The 16,124-nt window shown below is 53.7% G+C and overlaps 2 protein-coding genes across 2 annotated transcripts in view; one reads left to right on the forward strand and one right to left on the reverse strand.

The window, feature by feature from the left end:
• The first annotated feature begins 228 nt into the window (after positions 1-228).
• Nutm1 (NUT midline carcinoma, family member 1) lies at positions 229-11,202 on the forward strand. Its single transcript, XM_013014238.1, has 7 exons — positions 229-244; positions 3,012-3,675; positions 5,651-5,779; positions 7,069-7,205; positions 7,847-8,127; positions 8,362-8,478; positions 9,174-11,202. Exons 1-7 carry the CDS (start codon positions 229-231, stop codon positions 11,082-11,084), a joined length of 3,255 nt encoding a protein of 1,084 aa, XP_012869692.1. The 3' UTR covers positions 11,085-11,202.
• A 905-nt stretch (positions 11,203-12,107) lies between these two features.
• Lpcat4 (lysophosphatidylcholine acyltransferase 4) overlaps positions 12,108-16,124 on the reverse strand; it is a 33,572-nt gene continuing 29,555 nt past the window's right edge. Inside the window, exons 8-11 of the mRNA XM_013014311.1 lie at positions 14,594-14,726; positions 13,185-13,283; positions 12,763-12,919; positions 12,108-12,531 (exon numbers count right to left, since the gene is read on the reverse strand). Of these exons, the coding sequence (XP_012869765.1) occupies positions 12,356-12,531; positions 12,763-12,919; positions 13,185-13,283; positions 14,594-14,726 (565 nt within the window). The 3' untranslated portion in view covers positions 12,108-12,355. The remainder of the gene's footprint in view (positions 12,532-12,762; positions 12,920-13,184; positions 13,284-14,593; positions 14,727-16,124) is intronic.

A 16,124-nucleotide genomic window follows, 5' to 3' on the forward strand; every position in this document is an offset into this window, starting at 1 on the left:
TTGTGTTGGCCAGGCTGTAATCTGGAGGGCCATCCTGATGGTTGTCATCTTTGTGGACCATCTCACCACCCTTCCAGTACAGTTCCATCTCCCCTCCCCCCACTGAAGAATGCTTGGGTGCCAGGTTCTGGTTCTGTTTTGATCCCATCTTTACCCTCCTTTCCTTGGATACCTGGGTTTCCACTGCAGCAAGCTTACTAGACAGACACAGTACTCATACATGAAAGAATGGCTTCGGAGGGAGGTAAGTCTGCTGGTGGTAGAGAGGTCCTGCCACCTGTTCAGGACATTGGGGATTCATATTTGTTACTTTGGGAACAAGATCTTTGGGCTTAGAGGGATGTGAGACACTAGGTCCCACCAAAGACATCACATTTGGGAAGGTTGGGGGAGGAGTTTGGGTTTTTTGTTTTTTGTTTTTGTTTTTTTAAAGCAGTACCTGGGGCTTGAACTCAGGGCCTGGGCACTGTCCCTGAGTGTCTTTTGCTCAAGGCAAGCACTCTACCACTTGAGCCTCAGCCCCACTTCCAGCTTTTTCTGTGTAGGTGGTACTGAGGAACTGATCCTAGGGCTTCATGCATGCTAGGCAGGCACTCTACCACTAAGCCACCTTCCTAGCCTTGGAGGAGATTTTTACCATTAAGATTGGGGCTGGGGAAGCAGGAGGGCCTCCTAAAGGCTGAGGGGCCTGGAGGAAGCACACTGAGTACAGAGGAAGGATGGCAATCAGGAAGCAACTCAATCTGTGTGGCAGGGGCAGAGGTGTGTGTGGTGCTAGTGTGCAGAAGTTCCAGGAGAAGGCTGAGTTCCTGGGTCTTCAAGAAGCAGGAGGTTGGTCTTGGATTTTTATCAGTGAAAACAGAACTGGGTCCTGGGCTCTTCATTTTTTTTTGTGATTCCCAGGATTGCACTCAGGGCCTGGCTAGGCAAATGCCCGAGCACTGAGATGCACCCCAGCCCTTTGGGGAAGTCTTCCTTTCTTTTGGTACTGGATTTTTGAACTCGGGACTCTGGGCTTCCTAGGCAGGTGCTCTATCACCTGGCCCCTCCTGCAGCCCTTTGGTTTTGTCAGTGTTTTTGTGCGTGGATCTACAGTTGGTCCTATTCCTGTTTCTCTCGCAGCTGGGGTCCCCAGTGTGAACCGCCACACCCAGGTTTTCATTGGCTACATGGGCCCTTCCTACTTTTTTACCCAGGCTGGCCTCAGTCAGCACGCCTCTGCTCTCAGCCTCATAGGTGTAAGTTGCCGTGTGTAGCTTGGAGCACTCCTCCTTGGCCAAAGCCAGAAGTGGTAGGTTGCTCCGGCTGGGATGCCAAGCAGGGCTTCCTTCCCTTTTGCCAAACTCAGGCCTGTTCCATTGCATTCAGTATTTGGCATCACTCCCAACTCTTACAGTGAGGTGGGTTGAATCTGTTTATCTGTCTCCTATGGCTTCTCCATGATCAGAAAATGGAGGCTGAGTGTTGTTGGCTTATCAGTGGAATGTTCTTTGTGAGGTGGGAGGAGAGTGCCATGAAGTTTGCATGTTTGGTTTGGGGAGATGCGGCTCCTGATGAGCCATGTTTGCATTGATGTGCTGGTCTCCTTGCCTGCACTGTACCTGATTCTTAGCACCAGCTCAAAGATGTCTTCCTAATGAGACCAAAATTTCAGAAGGACTGCAGCTAGCCTTCATGGCCAGCAGTTACTTAACTAAAGCCCTGAATACTGCCCTCTTCCTACCGGCCTCCTTCGCCATTTCCTGGTCCTTCTCTAATCCTTCCTGGCTGTGTGTAACAGTTTCTATGAACCAGACATCCTGGGTACTGTGTCCTGGGAACTGCCACAGATCATCTGGAGACCAGCAGTGTCCGAGATGTCTGCTAGTGGATGAGTCTGGGCTGTGAGCTCCCCAGGGCATCCCTCCTCTCCCAAAGTGCAGACAACAGACAAGGGAAGAGAGGAGAACATAAGGAGCAACGGGAAAAGGGAGAGGAGAGGCTGGACCAATAATGTGTGTGTGTGTGTGATACTGGTTTTTTTTTTAACTCAAGACTTTGTGCTTGCTAGGCAGGCACTGTGCCATTACTCCTGCCCCCACCACAAGTCTGTCTCTTTCCCTCCCTTATTCCTTTCCTTTCTTTCCCTCCCTCCCTCTGCCTGCTTGCCTGCCTGCTTGCTTCCTTCCTTCCTTTCTTCCTTCCTTTCTTTCTTCCTTCTTTCCTTCCTTTTTGTGTCCAGTGCTGGTGCTTGAATTCAGGGCTGGTGTTCTCCACGTTCAACTTTTTGCTGGCTAATTGGAAACAAGAGTCTCACAAACTTTACTACCTGGTCTGGCTTTGAACTAAAATACTCAGGAAGATCTCAGCTTCCTGAGTAGCTAAGATTACAGGTGTGAGCCACTACCAGCACCTCATTTGCTTAAGTTACTCTTCAGATAGGGTCTTAAACATTTTGCTCTGGCTAGCTGGACCAACATCCTCTTGCCGCATAGCTGGAATCGCAAGGATGAAGCACCATTTACAGATGGGGTGGGGTGCCTGGGCTGGTAAGAACCAGGTCTGCCCCATCTCTGCCTCTCTCATAGCTGGGATTACAAGCATTTAGCAGTGTTTTTGAAACATCTTCCTCCTTAAGGTCCCTGTAGGTGCCTTGAGATGGGATAGGACTTTTCCTGGACTTGTTCCCTTGCTGCTTAGAGTCTGCAGTGGGCTATTTTCCCTGTATAGCAGGTGTTTGTTCAGTTCTGCATCTTAGTAAGCAACCTGCAGAGCTGACAAGTTATTACAGAAACTTTTAGAGGTGGTGAGTGGCTGGATCTATCACTTTGTGGAAGAAACATGGACAAATTCTCCAGAGTATTAATTCTCACCTGCAAGTAAGGGACATCAGAATTACATGGGAACATTTGCAGGCTACACAGGTTCCGGGTCTGCATCCCAGCCTTCATTGCTGCTCTGCTCCCTTAAGAACCGTAGGACTGAGCGGCCCGACTTTGCTTACTTGGTTCCCCTTCTCTCTGTCTCAACAGCATCTCCACTGGTGGGCAAGGACGGGGCCCCGAAGCCTGCTGCTGCCCAGTCTCCTTCCTCTGCGATTCCCCGTTCCCCTCCTGCTCCTGGCTCAGCCAACCAGCCACCCTGGGAGCCGTCTCCACAGCCCCCTGTGTCTTCAGGCAACCCATTGGTGTTCTCAGCTTTCCCCAACCCGCTGCTGGTGACAGGGGATGGAAGTGGGACTGGCAAGGTCATCGTCAAGGTCAAGACTGAAGGAGGGACCGCTGAGCCCTGTCAAACTCAGAATTTCATCCTCACTCCCACGGCCCTAGACTGGATTGCATCCAGGACCCCCTGTGCAGCTTCTCCTCCTCTTCCTCCTCTTTCTCCTCCGCCTAAGGTGGTGGTCTCTAGTGGGAGCTTGTCCACACAGGCTGCTGGAGGGGGCCAGGAGGGCTCTTCGGTCTCCCCTCTTCAGGGTCCTCCACCGGTAGCCCACCTGGCTCCCATAGTGCCCCTGGAGAAGGCGTGGCCAGGGCTGCCGGGCACTAGCGGGGAAGGAGGGCCTGCACTGGGGGAACTTGCCCACGCGTCCAAGGGAGTGTATGAGAACTTCCGGCGCTGGCAGCGCTACAAAGCCCTGGCCCGGCAGCGCCTGCCCCAGAGCCCGGATGCTGAGGCGCTTTCCTGCTTTCTCATGTAAGCCTTCAGACACGAAGGGTAGACCTGGGGTCTGGTTATCTGGGAATATTGGAGGACAGTCCACAGCAAACTTTAAAGGTGCTGGTCACCCCAGCCTTGCGACTGAGCTCTGGCTAGTATAGTACCACTCATTCACAGATGGGAAGACTGACACTCAGAGTTGCCTGTCCTGAGTAGTGGCTGGAACCGAGGTCTCTGACTCCAGTGTCATTGCCCCCCACCACACACTTCACTGGCTGCCCTTGGACACAGCGCTGAGTGGCCAGCCGGGGTAGCTGGGCCCTGACTCACTCCTGTGGGCAGCAGAGGACGGGGCCCAGCAGGCGGAGGGCTTTGCAGTCCTGCACAGGACATTTACCCTTTTGTCCCCCATTATCTAAAAAGGGGATGATTATACCTATCCCTGAGGTTGCTGAGAATACTAACAGTGCCTGGCATAAAGAATGCATCATTATATAGTAACTATCTCATTGCTGTATAAAAAGGCAGTCTTAAAGTCCAAAATGGCCTTGCTTGAATGTCCTTTAGTCAAGGAGCCTGGGCTCATATGCCATCTGTTGTCTTGACATCATCTAGGAGATTTTCTCTGTCTCCCAGCCAGACTGGTGTCTCTTTCAGCTGCTCCGCACCTTCTCTGTTTCATATAAACTCCTCTGTAGTGATACTCTACTGGACTTTGAAAAACTTACATCTCCCTCTTCTACTGGCCCAACTCCTACAAGGATCTCCCCTCAAACCACCCAAACCTAGAGGTTTCCCTAACACCCTAGATGAAGCCTGTCTTTCTGAGTTTGCTTTCCCAGTGCAGCCCTGCGTTCTCCCCGAGGCTGGCCAGCTGAATTTCTTTTTTTCTTTTGTTGGTCCTGGGCTTGAACTCTGGGCCTGGACACTGTCCCTGAGCTCTTTAGCTCAAGGCTAGCACTCTACCAGTTGAGCCACAGTGCCACTACCAGTTTTCTAGTGGCTAACTAGAGATAAGAGTCTCGTGGACTTTCCTTCCTGGGCTGGCTTTGAACTACAATCCTCAGATCTCAGCTCCCTGAGTAGCTAGGTAGGATGACAGGCATGAGCCATTGGCGCCCAGCTTAGCCAGCTGAATTTCTTTTTTATTTTGGGAGGGGTCTGGTCGTGGGGCCTGAACTCTGGGCCTGGGCGCTGTCCCTCAGCTCTTCAGTTCAAAGCTAGCGCTCTACCACTTGAGCCACAGCGCCACTTCCGGCTTTTTTCTTTTTGCTTATGTGGTGCTGAGGAATCGAACAAGGCAAGCGCTCTACCACTGAGCCACCTTCCTAGCCCCAGCCAGCTGAATTTCTTAACTCTCCAGCCAGTATGGCTTCTCGTGGTTAGCAAGGGGCCCATTCAGTTTTGGTCCCACCCAACCCTTCTCATACCGGGGCACCAGCATGATCTCTACCAAGTGCAGCCCAGCCCCTCTGCAGCAGTCTGCCAGGAAGCTGGTGAGAGGTTCATCCTGGGCTCCAGGGGCTTTGCCATTCATGCTATTAAGCTGCCCCAGCTGACGGGTGTGGTCTTATAGACCAGGCTCTTTGTACTCTGGATCAGAAAGGGGCCTGGAACCTTTTGAGGGTCAAATCTTGTATCTGAAAACCCAAGGAATAAAATTACTGCCCATCTTTAAATGGAGGTTGGTTTGGGCTAGCAAACGACTGGAAAATACAAGGGTCTGAGCAGGATGACATCTGCTTGGTAGTGAGTATCATTCATTTGCAACACGAGTGGTTTTTCCACGTGTGCTAAAGATCACACTGAGAATTAGGGGTTGTGGCCCTGGCTGGTTTCAGTGGTTCTCAGTGGGAAGGAGGCAAGTATGGTAAGTGGCAGGGATTGGGAGGCTGTGGGCCAGCACAGAGCCATAGCTAGATCCGAGGGGCCAGGTGTGCATGGAGGTAGGATTCAGGACGGGCATGGGGAACACACTTCTGAAACATGACTGACCTAATGGGGGTTTTAGCCCAGTGCTGCGTTCGCTGGCCCGGCTGAAGCCCACAATGACACTGGAGGAAGGCCTGCCAAGGGCCATGCAAGAGTGGGAGCGGACCAGCAACTTCGACCGGATGACCTTTTATGAGATGGCAGAGAAGTGAGTCTGATGGGCCCTGTTCCCCTGGGCGGGGGTGGAACCAAGAGTCTGGGCATAGGCTGGGGTCTCCGCCATCCTTGCTGCTTCTCCCCAACATTGTCTCTGCTGTCACTCTGTCCCATCCCCTTCTTGGGAGTGGTCCTTGCCTTCAGATCTTGGACCTATGTGGAGGCCTTCCTGTGGAGGGTCTTAGGGTGTGCACTTTTTAGGGGGGGGTCCGGTCTGGGGCATGAACTCTGGACCTGGGTGCTGTCCCTAAGCTCTTCAGCTCAAGGCTAGTGCTCTACCACTTGAGCTACAGTGCCACTTCCAGCTTTTTTCTTACATAGTGCTGAGGAATGGAACCCAGGGCCTCAGGCATGCAAGGCAAGCGCTCTACCACTGAGCCACCTTACCAGCCCCAGGGTGTGCACTTTGTAAGCTCAAGCAGCCTAGTTGTATGGATGTTGTCCTACCAGGCAGATTCATTTTTTACTGACCATGTAGCAAGTGTTTATTGGCACAGGACTTTGGGGAGCAGCCTCTCCTTCAGCAATAGCGGTAAAAACAATCCTCCTCTCTCATGTCGGGGAGGAGTTGATCGGGGCACGGAAGGCCTGGCAGGAGTGGCTTCCTGGCTCTTCAACCTCATCTCTCCAGGACTGTCTTTGGCTGAAGAATTGTGGAGTGAACCTCTAGTCAGTGCACTGCCAACTGAGGAGGCTGAGGCACTCCAGCACAGGCATTAGAGGCCAGCTGGGGAATCTGCAAACAGCTCCCAAACTAAGGACCAGGAAAGCTCTCCAAGCTTAGCCCCCATTTTCTCTCCAAATCTCCTGAACTCATCACCCCCTAGGTTTACCCTCCAAGGCCTGGTCTATCCAGAGAGCTCAGATCTCGGCACTCTCCTCTCATTGCTGGAAGCTGCCTTGGTTGCAGCTCTGGGCCCTGTTTCAGTCTACAGGTGTCATCCTTTCCATTTGTAGACTGGGGCAGGCAAAGCTTTCATGAGAAGCCTCCGCCCCGGCCTTCACACAGGTCTGATTAGATCACCTGTAGTCCGTATTGCTGCACACACTCCATGAGCCTGAGAAAGCTGTGGAGAACATAAAAATTCTCACTTCTCAGTGCGTCTCCTTCGTGGCCACTGAGGGGCAATATGATGGCCTCACAGAGCTTCCCAGATTGGTGGAGGTACCTGTGGGTGGCTCTCCCCTGGCTGACTTAGCCAGGCCTTTGCCCTTCCTGGCCATGCTGGGCTGCTGGCAAGGGTCTCCTCTTTAGCAGTCTGTGCCATCTGCTCTTTGCAGGTTCATGGAGTTTGAGGCTGAGGAGGAACTGCAGATGCAGAAGGCGCAGACAAACGGCTCTCAGGGCCAGCCTCCTTCAGCTCCTCTGAAAGTGGATGCTCCAGGGCCCCTCGCCCCTGAGGTGTGTCCACAGCCAGGTAAGGGTGCCCAGTTCCCACAAAGCAAAGAGCAAGCTGGATGTGAGGCGGGCCCAGGCCGGCTAGAGACCAGGGAGGCCTTGCCTGCCCCTGCCACCTGTTCCAGGAGTCATTCTACAGCGCCTTGATTGTCCATGTCCCTCTGTCCCAAACTAGATACTGGTCTAGGACAGGTAAGCAAAGTCTTCTGTGTTAGGAGGCCCTCCTGTCTTGCCTGCCTATGAAGGTGGGGTTTCTTGAAAGTGCAGTGTGTGGAGATGGTGTGTGACCTTGTGACACCCTTCAGCTTTACATCCATGATGGCACTTCCTTATGACAGTTTTTTGTTTTTTGTTTTTTTTTTGGTCAGTTGTGGGGCCTGAGCTCTGGGCCTGAGCGCTGTCCCTCAGCTCTTCAGCTCAAAGCTAGCGCTCTACCACTTGAGCCACAGCGCCACGTCTGGCTTTTCTGCTTATGTGGTGCTGAGGAATTGAACCCAGGGCCTCATGCATGCAAGGCAAGTGCTCTACCACTGAGCCACCTTCCCAGCCCCTTCCTCATGACAGTTTGATGTAGCAGGACCTGTTTCTCTGTAACCAGATTGCTGCCCCTACGAGCAGAGATAGGAGGTAGAAGCAAAGGCTTCTGTTCTCTGCCCTCAGTGTACATCCCAAAGAAGGCTGCCTCTAAGACTCGGGCTCCCCGCCGGCGGCAGCGCAGACCCCAGAGGCCTTCAGCTCCCGAGGCACCCAAGGAGATCCCGCCGGAAGCTGTAAAAGAGTACATGGACATCATGGAAGGGCTGGTGGGAAGCCACTCTGACAATGGGGAGTCGGGTGGAAGACACAAAGTGGAAGGACAGCAGGATGAAGGAATATACCCTGATGCGAGCCTCCTCAGCTACATGGATGAACTGTGTTCTCAGGAGGTCTTTGTCTCCAAGGTGGGCTGGGCCCGCACAGCTGCTCTCTTGCTGTCCTTGGGAGTTGTGCTTTGTGGGCAGCAGTAGGGTGCATTCTGGAACTGAGAAATGGATTGGTGCACACTTAGTAGCTGGTGGTAGTCATGGTGGATGAACTCCAGGATGGGGATAGGGTGTGCATTCGGGGCCATCTCTGGAGGCCTTTACTCAGAGGTCATCTGTGAAGAGGTACACCACTCTCCCTTCTGTCCCCAGGTGGAGGCTGTTATCCACCCTCAATTTCTGGCAGACCTGCTGTCCCCAGAACAACAGAGGGATCCTTTGGCCTTAACTGAGGAGCTGGAGCAAGAGGAAGGGCTCACAATTGCCCAGGTAAGCAGCAGAAAAGCAGCTCGCATGGTTTTGTCCAGCCCTGTCCCGTTTATATGGTGTGGCTTTAGAGGAACAGTTCCAGTAACTCCTTCAGTTCTTTCCTGAAGATGATTCGTTATAAACTCAATGGCTCAAGTCACAAAAAGACAGGGAGACAGGTGAGCACCCCGGCTTGTAGCTACATGGAAGGATGAGACTTGAAAAGGTTCGTGAGACCCCCTTCTCAACCCATTTGGGTACAGTGGAGCGTGCCTGACGTCTTGAGCCATGCAGGAGGCTGAGATGCAGAAGATGATGGTATTGGGTCAGCCAGAGGAGAAAAGTCCACAAGACTATCTCCATGGAAAAGAATGGACTCAGTGGCTCTTGCCTGCCATCCCAGCGCGAATGGGACCTGCCTGCAAGTAGGCAGGCTGTGGCCATCAGTCTGCAGCTTGAGGAGCAATAACTGCAATACCTTTAAAACTAAGACTGAGGCGTGCTCAGCAGTACGATGCCAGCCTAGCCAGAACAAGGGCCCTGCATTCAAACTGCCCACTGGCAACAGAACAAAACAGGAAGAGCTGCCATCTCGCTCTGTGATAGTATCACTTAGACCACTTTCTTTTCTGCCCTGCCCATATGCCATCTCCTACCACCCACTCAGCCCCTTCTCACAAACACATGGAGAGCTGGTGTCCTCTGTTCTCTTCCAGCTGGTCCAGAAGCGCCTCTCTGCTTTGGAAGAGGAAGATGCACAGGCACCTCCAAGTTGCAGTGGAGCTCTGTCGGACTCGAGTCCTTCTGTTTCTGATGAGGATGAAGATGGGGGTGGGTGGCCTCGGCCCTCATCAGGGCCACGGGCAGCTGCGGGCACCGTTCGCTCCGGAAAGGTTGCTTCTTCAGGCAAGCAGGCAAGAGAAAAGCCTGGTAGGCAGGAGCGAGCCCGAAGTGGACCCAGGGGAGTGCGTGGGGGTGAGAACACCCCACCCCCCTGTGGCTGGAAGCCACAGCCAGGACTTGCAGCTTCACAGGGGGCGCGGCCCGCCTCGGGTGTGGAGGGAAGAGGGTCCGGCGAGGTTGTAAGCCAACTACCTCCGCCTCAGGATGGCCACCAGGGAGAGGGCAAGACCCTTGGGCCCTGCCTGAGGGCTGGCAGGACTTCAGAGGTGTTGCCTGTTTGCTGGCAGGAGGGGCCCTGTCCTGCAAGAGTCCCCAGTGTGGATCCCGGGCTCACAGCACCCACTGCTGTGCAAGGACAGGGGTTAGAAAAGCATATGCTGGGCCTGCAGACAGGTCAGCAGATGGAGGCACCTCGTGAACCTCCACAAGGGACAGCGGCTTTAGCAGTATCTCAGGAAGGCTCTTCAGGAGCCATGTGGAAGGATTATGACCAGAAGCCTTCCCCTGGAGTAGCCAGGGACCAGGAAAGGGCTCTCAGCCCAGGACTTTGGCTGAGCAGTGAGGTAGATGCGGTAGGCTTCCAAATGGAAGAGGTCATAGGGAGCTTCCAAGATGGGGCGTGTATAGTTGAGCACCCAGCACGCAAGTCCACAGGCAGCTTCCCTCTGGCTCACGGAGAAACCACAGCACCCGGGGAGGCAGGGTGTGCTGTGGCTCCCAGGCGGGGTGCAGATGCCACAGCTGCCGTAGAAAAGAGTAATGGCTGCGGCTCGCCAGAACCGCTGGTGGACAACCGCCTGGATTTGATGCCCAAAGAAGATAGGGACCAGAGCCTTGAGACTCTCCAGGACCCCAGTGACCTGTGGGCTGACAGTTGCTCCCCGCTGCTGGAGAGCACTGACGTCTCCTCTCTGGAGCCTTCCAAAGATGCCCTGCTGTCTGCATACCATGACAGTCTGTTCATTGTGGGGACCCCGGATGCCTTCCTCCCTCAGATGCCCAGCCAGGACTTGGAGAGCAGAGGCAACCCCTTCTCTCCTTTGCTGGAAACGGTGGAGCATGTCAGCACTCTAGATGTCTCAGATTACTGTGGCCTCCAATTAAGGGGCAGCAAGGATTTTGATTCTTATGACTTCCAAGAAGAGAGGAGGGAAGAGAGCTGCCTGTCCAAGTGTGATGACCTTGTTCTTTTACAAGACAGTCTAGAGCCCTATGTCCCCAGGACTCTCAGCTCCCCACCACTCCCTAGTCCTGGGAGCACTTCCCCGAGGTGGGAAGGCGGGGAGGCATTAGCTCTGAGAGGGATCTGTATTAGTGAAACACGTGACTCACTGGATGGGGCCAAGGGCAGGGAGGAGGAGGAAGAGGAGGGAGAGGATGAGCAACTCTCCAACTTCGCTTACCTCTTGGCCTCGAAACTCAGCCTGTCTCCACGGGGGCGTCCCCTCGGTACTCAACCAGCCTCTGGAGGTCATGGCATCCAGACAACATCCCAGCTCTCCGCCGAGGCTAGGGGCCTGGGCCAGCTCCCACACCCTGCCACCATGTCTGACAAGCAAGGCCTGGCCGGAGGGTCAGCCTCGGCTGTGAGGAGACCCCAGCCAGGAATTCAACTTGGAGCCCATGGGGAGAAACCCCCGGCACAGCCTTCACCACCTCGGAAAAGGCGGGGCGACAGTCACGCCACTGGCAGAAGGAAGAAGCGGCGCCGTAGCCAGGTGTAAACAGGACCGCCTTACCCCACCTGCCAGTCCCCGAGGGCAGCTGCCCTAGGGATTTCACCGCTGCTGTTTACCACCTGAGAAGCCCTGTGGGTCCCGGGCTGCATGGCTGTGCTAGGGAGCCTGGTGGGAGGTCAGACTGGCTAGGTTGGTTGTGACTGGTTCCTGTAGTTGGAAGGGGGAAGGACTTTTGGAAGGAGCTGTGTGAAAAAAGATCATAAAGGATTTTTCTTTTGGATTGTTCTCGCTGTGTCCTTTTGAATGTTTGCTGCACTGGGCAGGATCCTATGAAAGCAGATGGGGTAGTTACAGATTCTGTGGATGAAGGAGCTGTCGCCCTCAGGCTGGGTCCTGGTTCCTGCAGCATCCTCTGGGCTAGCAACTAGCTTTCACGCTGTGCCCTAAGGTCTTTTTTTTATCCCTTCTTTGCCACATGAGGACGTACTGCTGAGGAGTTCCCTATGACTCCAGAAAGGGGAAGGTGCTTTTTGACCTGTCACATCTCTATGCAGACATCTAATTTCCTCAAGCAAATCAGCTCTTGATGTGTGTCCAGACGTAGCTCCTTGAGGGGCCATTTCTTTGCTGTGCCCTCACCTCACAGCGTGTTAGGGGAACTCTCTCCATGGCTGCTCAGCCCTACAGGAGACAGCTCTTGTACTGACACAGCTCCCTGCTCCCACCACTGGCGATGGAGGCAGCTCTCAGTAGGACTTAAATATGGAACGGCAGTAAGCTGTTTTTCAATCTTTACTGGGAACAGTACAAGGGATGGGCTGAAGGTTCATGGGGAAGCTGTACTGGGAGGAGAGAGGCCTCTGCAATGTCTATACAGGAAAGCAGGCTTTCCATCCCAGAGCTGAGAACTCACCCTGCAGTTGCCTGACACTGGCCTCTGGAACTTTCTCAGATCTCCACTGAGCACCCCACAGCTGTTCATTCCTTTCCCTCCAAACTAATATCAATGTCACTGAACCCATTTTTTAAATAGATATATATATATTTATATATAAAATAGTTTCTTACAAAAATTAAAACCAACTTAAAATAAACATTGATAACAAAAAGCAAACCAGAGCAGAGATGGGACTGAGGCGTAGGGCGGTCCCCAGCGCTGTCCTGAGTGCGGGGCTGGATCTGAGCTGAGGGAGGAGGCGCGAGAGGCCCAGGTGCGCACGCGAGAGTGGGGTGGGCAGGAGGCATGGGCACACGGGGCAGGCCCAGGCACGTGGTGGGGGAGGGAAGGCCGGGGCGCAGGGGGGAGGCCCAGGCGATCAGTCGCCCTTGGGCTTGGGTGCTTGCAGAGTCCTGTTGGCCAGCGCCGTGGGGCTGCCCGGGGTCGAGGTGTTTGGTATCTGGGAGATGCTGTGAGGCTTGTGGGGGGGGCGCAGGTAGGTACTGAAGAGCTTCCCATAGAGAGGGTCGTGAAGGGAAAACTTCTGGAACTCATCTGGATAAAGAGTGAGAAAAGAGGTGAAAGGGCCCAAGAATGAAGAAAAGGGTGATTGCCCTTTCAGACAGAGCCTGGCTCCTCTCAGCTGTCTGCCTTCTCAAGTCCAGGTTTGTGTTCTACCTCCTTTCCAAATTTACCTCGTAGAGACCCTGTGCCCTGGCACGGGCCTCACCCTTGCTCCCTCCTAACCTGGTACTTTCTGATTCCCATGGCTGAGCAGCGACTCACAGAGGGAGAGGCCACGGCCGGGTCCTGGCCGGCAGAGCTCAGCATGCAGCATCGCAGCAGCAGGGTGGGGTGAGCCCAACAGCAGGTGCAGGATGGTGCTGAAGCCGTCTTTACACAGCAGGCGACCGGATCCCTCTGCCTGCTCCTCAGCAAACAGCTTGGGCAAGACAAGGATGCCAGTCAGGTGCACAGCTTCCACAGGCTCCTACTCTTCCACTGGCACGCTCGGACCTGTGGGACCTTCTCTGCAGGAGAACTGGAAGCTTCCACCCGCTGGTTCCCACCTCCGCCTCCACACAGCGATGCTGGGTGCAACCCAAGACTGTGTGGCACTGGCAGGACACGAGGCGCTGCTGACTACAGCCACGGGGAATGACACCCCACAGACGTCCGTGGGGTGGACGTCCACTGACCCCGGGTACCTCGAAGGCCAGACGAGTCAGCTCCTCCAGGCTCCTGCCACCGTCCAGAGCCGCTAGTGCCAAAGCCACATTTCGGAAGTCCACCAAACCCTTGGCATCCTGCAGGGTCAAAGGAAAACCAGTTACCAGGGAGCCTCAAAACCTCCTCTTCCCTTGTGGTCTCTCTCAGCGGCTCCTCTCAGCAGGCGTGACCTTGTGACCACTCTGCTCAGAACCCAGTCCTGGGGAATTCTGAAGTTACTATCAGATTTCTGACATACCAGAGGAGGGCATTTCTGGTCCCTAAGCTGGACAGACTGGTTCTCTCACGACAGCCTCTATGGGAGAACTGGCCCAGCAAAATCCAAGGAGGTGGGGGGGGGGGCAATGGCCTAATTTCTTACAGAAAATTCAAATTCCAGTGGGATTCCTGTTGTACCAGCTGCCCAAGGACTCCACACTGCTGCTCTGGAGCAGGTTTTATGCAGCCCAGTCTGGCCTCTAACTTGACATTCCTTCAAGTGTTGGGATTACAGGTGTAGATGTGTGTGTGTGTGTGTGTGTGTACATGCACACATATGCACCCATACACAAGCATAAGATCTCTCCTGGGATTACTGGTGTGAGTGCATCAGGATGCACTCTATCTCTCTAGCATCCTTGAGAGGATGTTGACAGCCACAGTGCATCTTGAGAAAAGTGCCTTTAGGGAGACTAGGGAATAGCTCAGTGGTGCAACACTTAACATGTTCGAGGTCCTGGGTTTGATCCCTGGCCCTAGGAGAGTGGAGGAGGAAGCGCCCTGTAACTAATGTTGGCTGTTACAAGTTGGTTGTGTAGTCTACGCGTGTAGTCTCAGCACCTCAGTAGGCTGAGTAGGAAGACCCTGAGCCTCAGACTGTACACTAGCCTGGGCATCATGAGAACCCTCCTTCCAAAAGAAGGAAAAACAAAAAAATAACAAGAATTATACTTAACCTGGGAAATACAGTTACATCACAGGAAATACAGTTTGCCAAGGTTCTTGAGTCAGCTGAGGAAATCGCTTAGAGAAGCTACAGAATATGCAAAAAAGAAATCTGCCCAAGTATTCCAAATACTTGTGGGTCTCCCATTCTCCAGGTCTAACTGGTGCAGAAGTGATTCTTCCACACCGCTCCCCCACCTCGCCCACCTGACTCCTGAGACTCACTCTGTGTCCTACACCTCTCCGAGTTCTCAGCTTTGCCAGTGCCTAAAGTGGCATCAGAAACTGATGGGGCTCACCGATGGGCCCTTCCCTTTTCCTCCTCTGTGATCACAGTGCTCGGGATATGTGGAGAAGTTGTCTAGCACACACTCGGCTGGGTGGCCAACAGGATGCCAGGGAACTCAGAGGCAGGCTAGCCTGGAGTGCGTCCTGGCTCTGAGCTCCGCTCTGCTCTCTTTACCTGCTGGAAGTAGCTGAAGGCACCAGCCACTGTCTGGGGGTCCGAGAGCTGCAGCTGCCTGGCGAACTCCCCCTGGCTGATCATCCGGCTCCTGCCCGGCTCTGCTCCCGCATCCACACAGCCAGGGGACAGCCTGCAAGGCAGGGGTTGAAGGCTCAGAGCTCAGTGTCCTCCAGATGCCCCACACAACAGGGCCCTGGCACCACACCAGGATAAACGGCATAGGGTTAGCTGCCTAGTTTAGTTTTTCCCGTGGTGGTGCTGGGGATAGAACCCAGAGCTTCACCAAGGCTGGACGAGCACCAGGCCCCTCCCCAGCCTCTCAACGGCTGCATCTCTGGGAGAATGCTGAGCCCCCCCCCCTTTGCACTCTTCTTCCCTACACGGCACACCCTTCATTTTCCTGCTCTTTTTGTTCTGGTATGGAGACTGTGCATGCTAGCAGGCACTCTACCATTTGAGCCAGAGTCCTTTTATTTGTATTTGGCTTTTGAGATAGGTCTTGGCTAACTTTGTAGTTTGGACTTGAACTGCAGTCCTCTTGCCAGTACCTCCAAGTATCGGATTATTCACCAACTAGTGAATGTCCTCCTTTCTTCCTTTCTTTCCCTTCCTTCCTTCCTTCCTTCCTCCGTCATGGGGCTTGAACTCTGGGCCTGGGCGCTGTCCCTCAGCTCTTCAGCTCAAGACTAATACTCTACCACTTGAGCCACAGCGCCACTTCCAGTTTTCTGGTAGTTAATTGGAGATAAGAGTCTCACGGACTTTCCTGCCCTGGCTGGCTTTGAACCATGAACCTCAGATCTCAGCCTCCTGAGTAGCTAGGATTACAGGTGTGAGCCATCGATGCTAGGTGAATGTCCTCTCTTTTACCTTAAAAAACAACAACCTCCTCTCTCTTCTTTTTCCCTCTCCCTCTCCGCCCCCCCCCCGCCTTCTCTGTGTCTCTTGAAGGACAGTCTTAGTACACAGCACAGGCCACAGGCTAGCTTTGAATTTGTGATCTTCCTATGTTGAGACTACAGGTATGTACTACCATACTCTGCCCCCCCCCTTTTTTTAATTGTGAAAATACCGTACAGAGGGACTACAATTACATGGGCAAAGTAATGAGTACATTTCTTATCAAGCATTGTTGCCTCCTCATTTCCCCTTCCCATCTCCCCTCCCCCCCCCCACATCCCAGGCCAAAGTTTTTTTGTTTTTTGTTTTTTCGGTTTTTTTTGGGTCCGGTAATGGGGCCTGAACTCTGGGCCTGGGCGCTGTCCCTCAGCTCTTCAGCTCAAGGCTAGCGCTCTACCACTTGAACCACAGCGCCACTTCTGACTTTTTTCTTTTTGCTTATGTGGTATGCTAAGGAATCGAACCCAGGGCCTCAGGCATGCAAGGCAAGCACTTTACCACTGAGCTACCTTCCCAGCCCCCCCCCAGGCCAAAGTTATAAAGTTCATTTTTCTACATAACGTCTTGTACATCTCATTGTTACAATGGGTCCACCTGTATCCCTATTTAAACAATTTTTTTTCCCTTC

The sequence above is a fragment of the Dipodomys ordii genome, unplaced genomic scaffold (genome assembly GCF_000151885.1).
Source record: "Dipodomys ordii isolate 6190 unplaced genomic scaffold, Dord_2.0 Scaffold23, whole genome shotgun sequence".
Classification (NCBI taxonomy): domain Eukaryota; kingdom Metazoa; phylum Chordata; class Mammalia; order Rodentia; family Heteromyidae; genus Dipodomys; species Dipodomys ordii.

Bases quoted from the DNA above. Each gene is read 5' to 3' on its own strand.
- Nutm1 (XM_013014238.1), top strand. The intron at 7,206-7,846 runs GTAAGGGTGCCC...CTCTGCCCTCAG, and splicing joins TGAGGTGTGTCCACAGCCAG to TGTACATCCCAAAGAAGGCT. The intron at 8,128-8,361 runs GTGGGCTGGGCC...TTCTGTCCCCAG, and splicing joins AGGAGGTCTTTGTCTCCAAG to GTGGAGGCTGTTATCCACCC.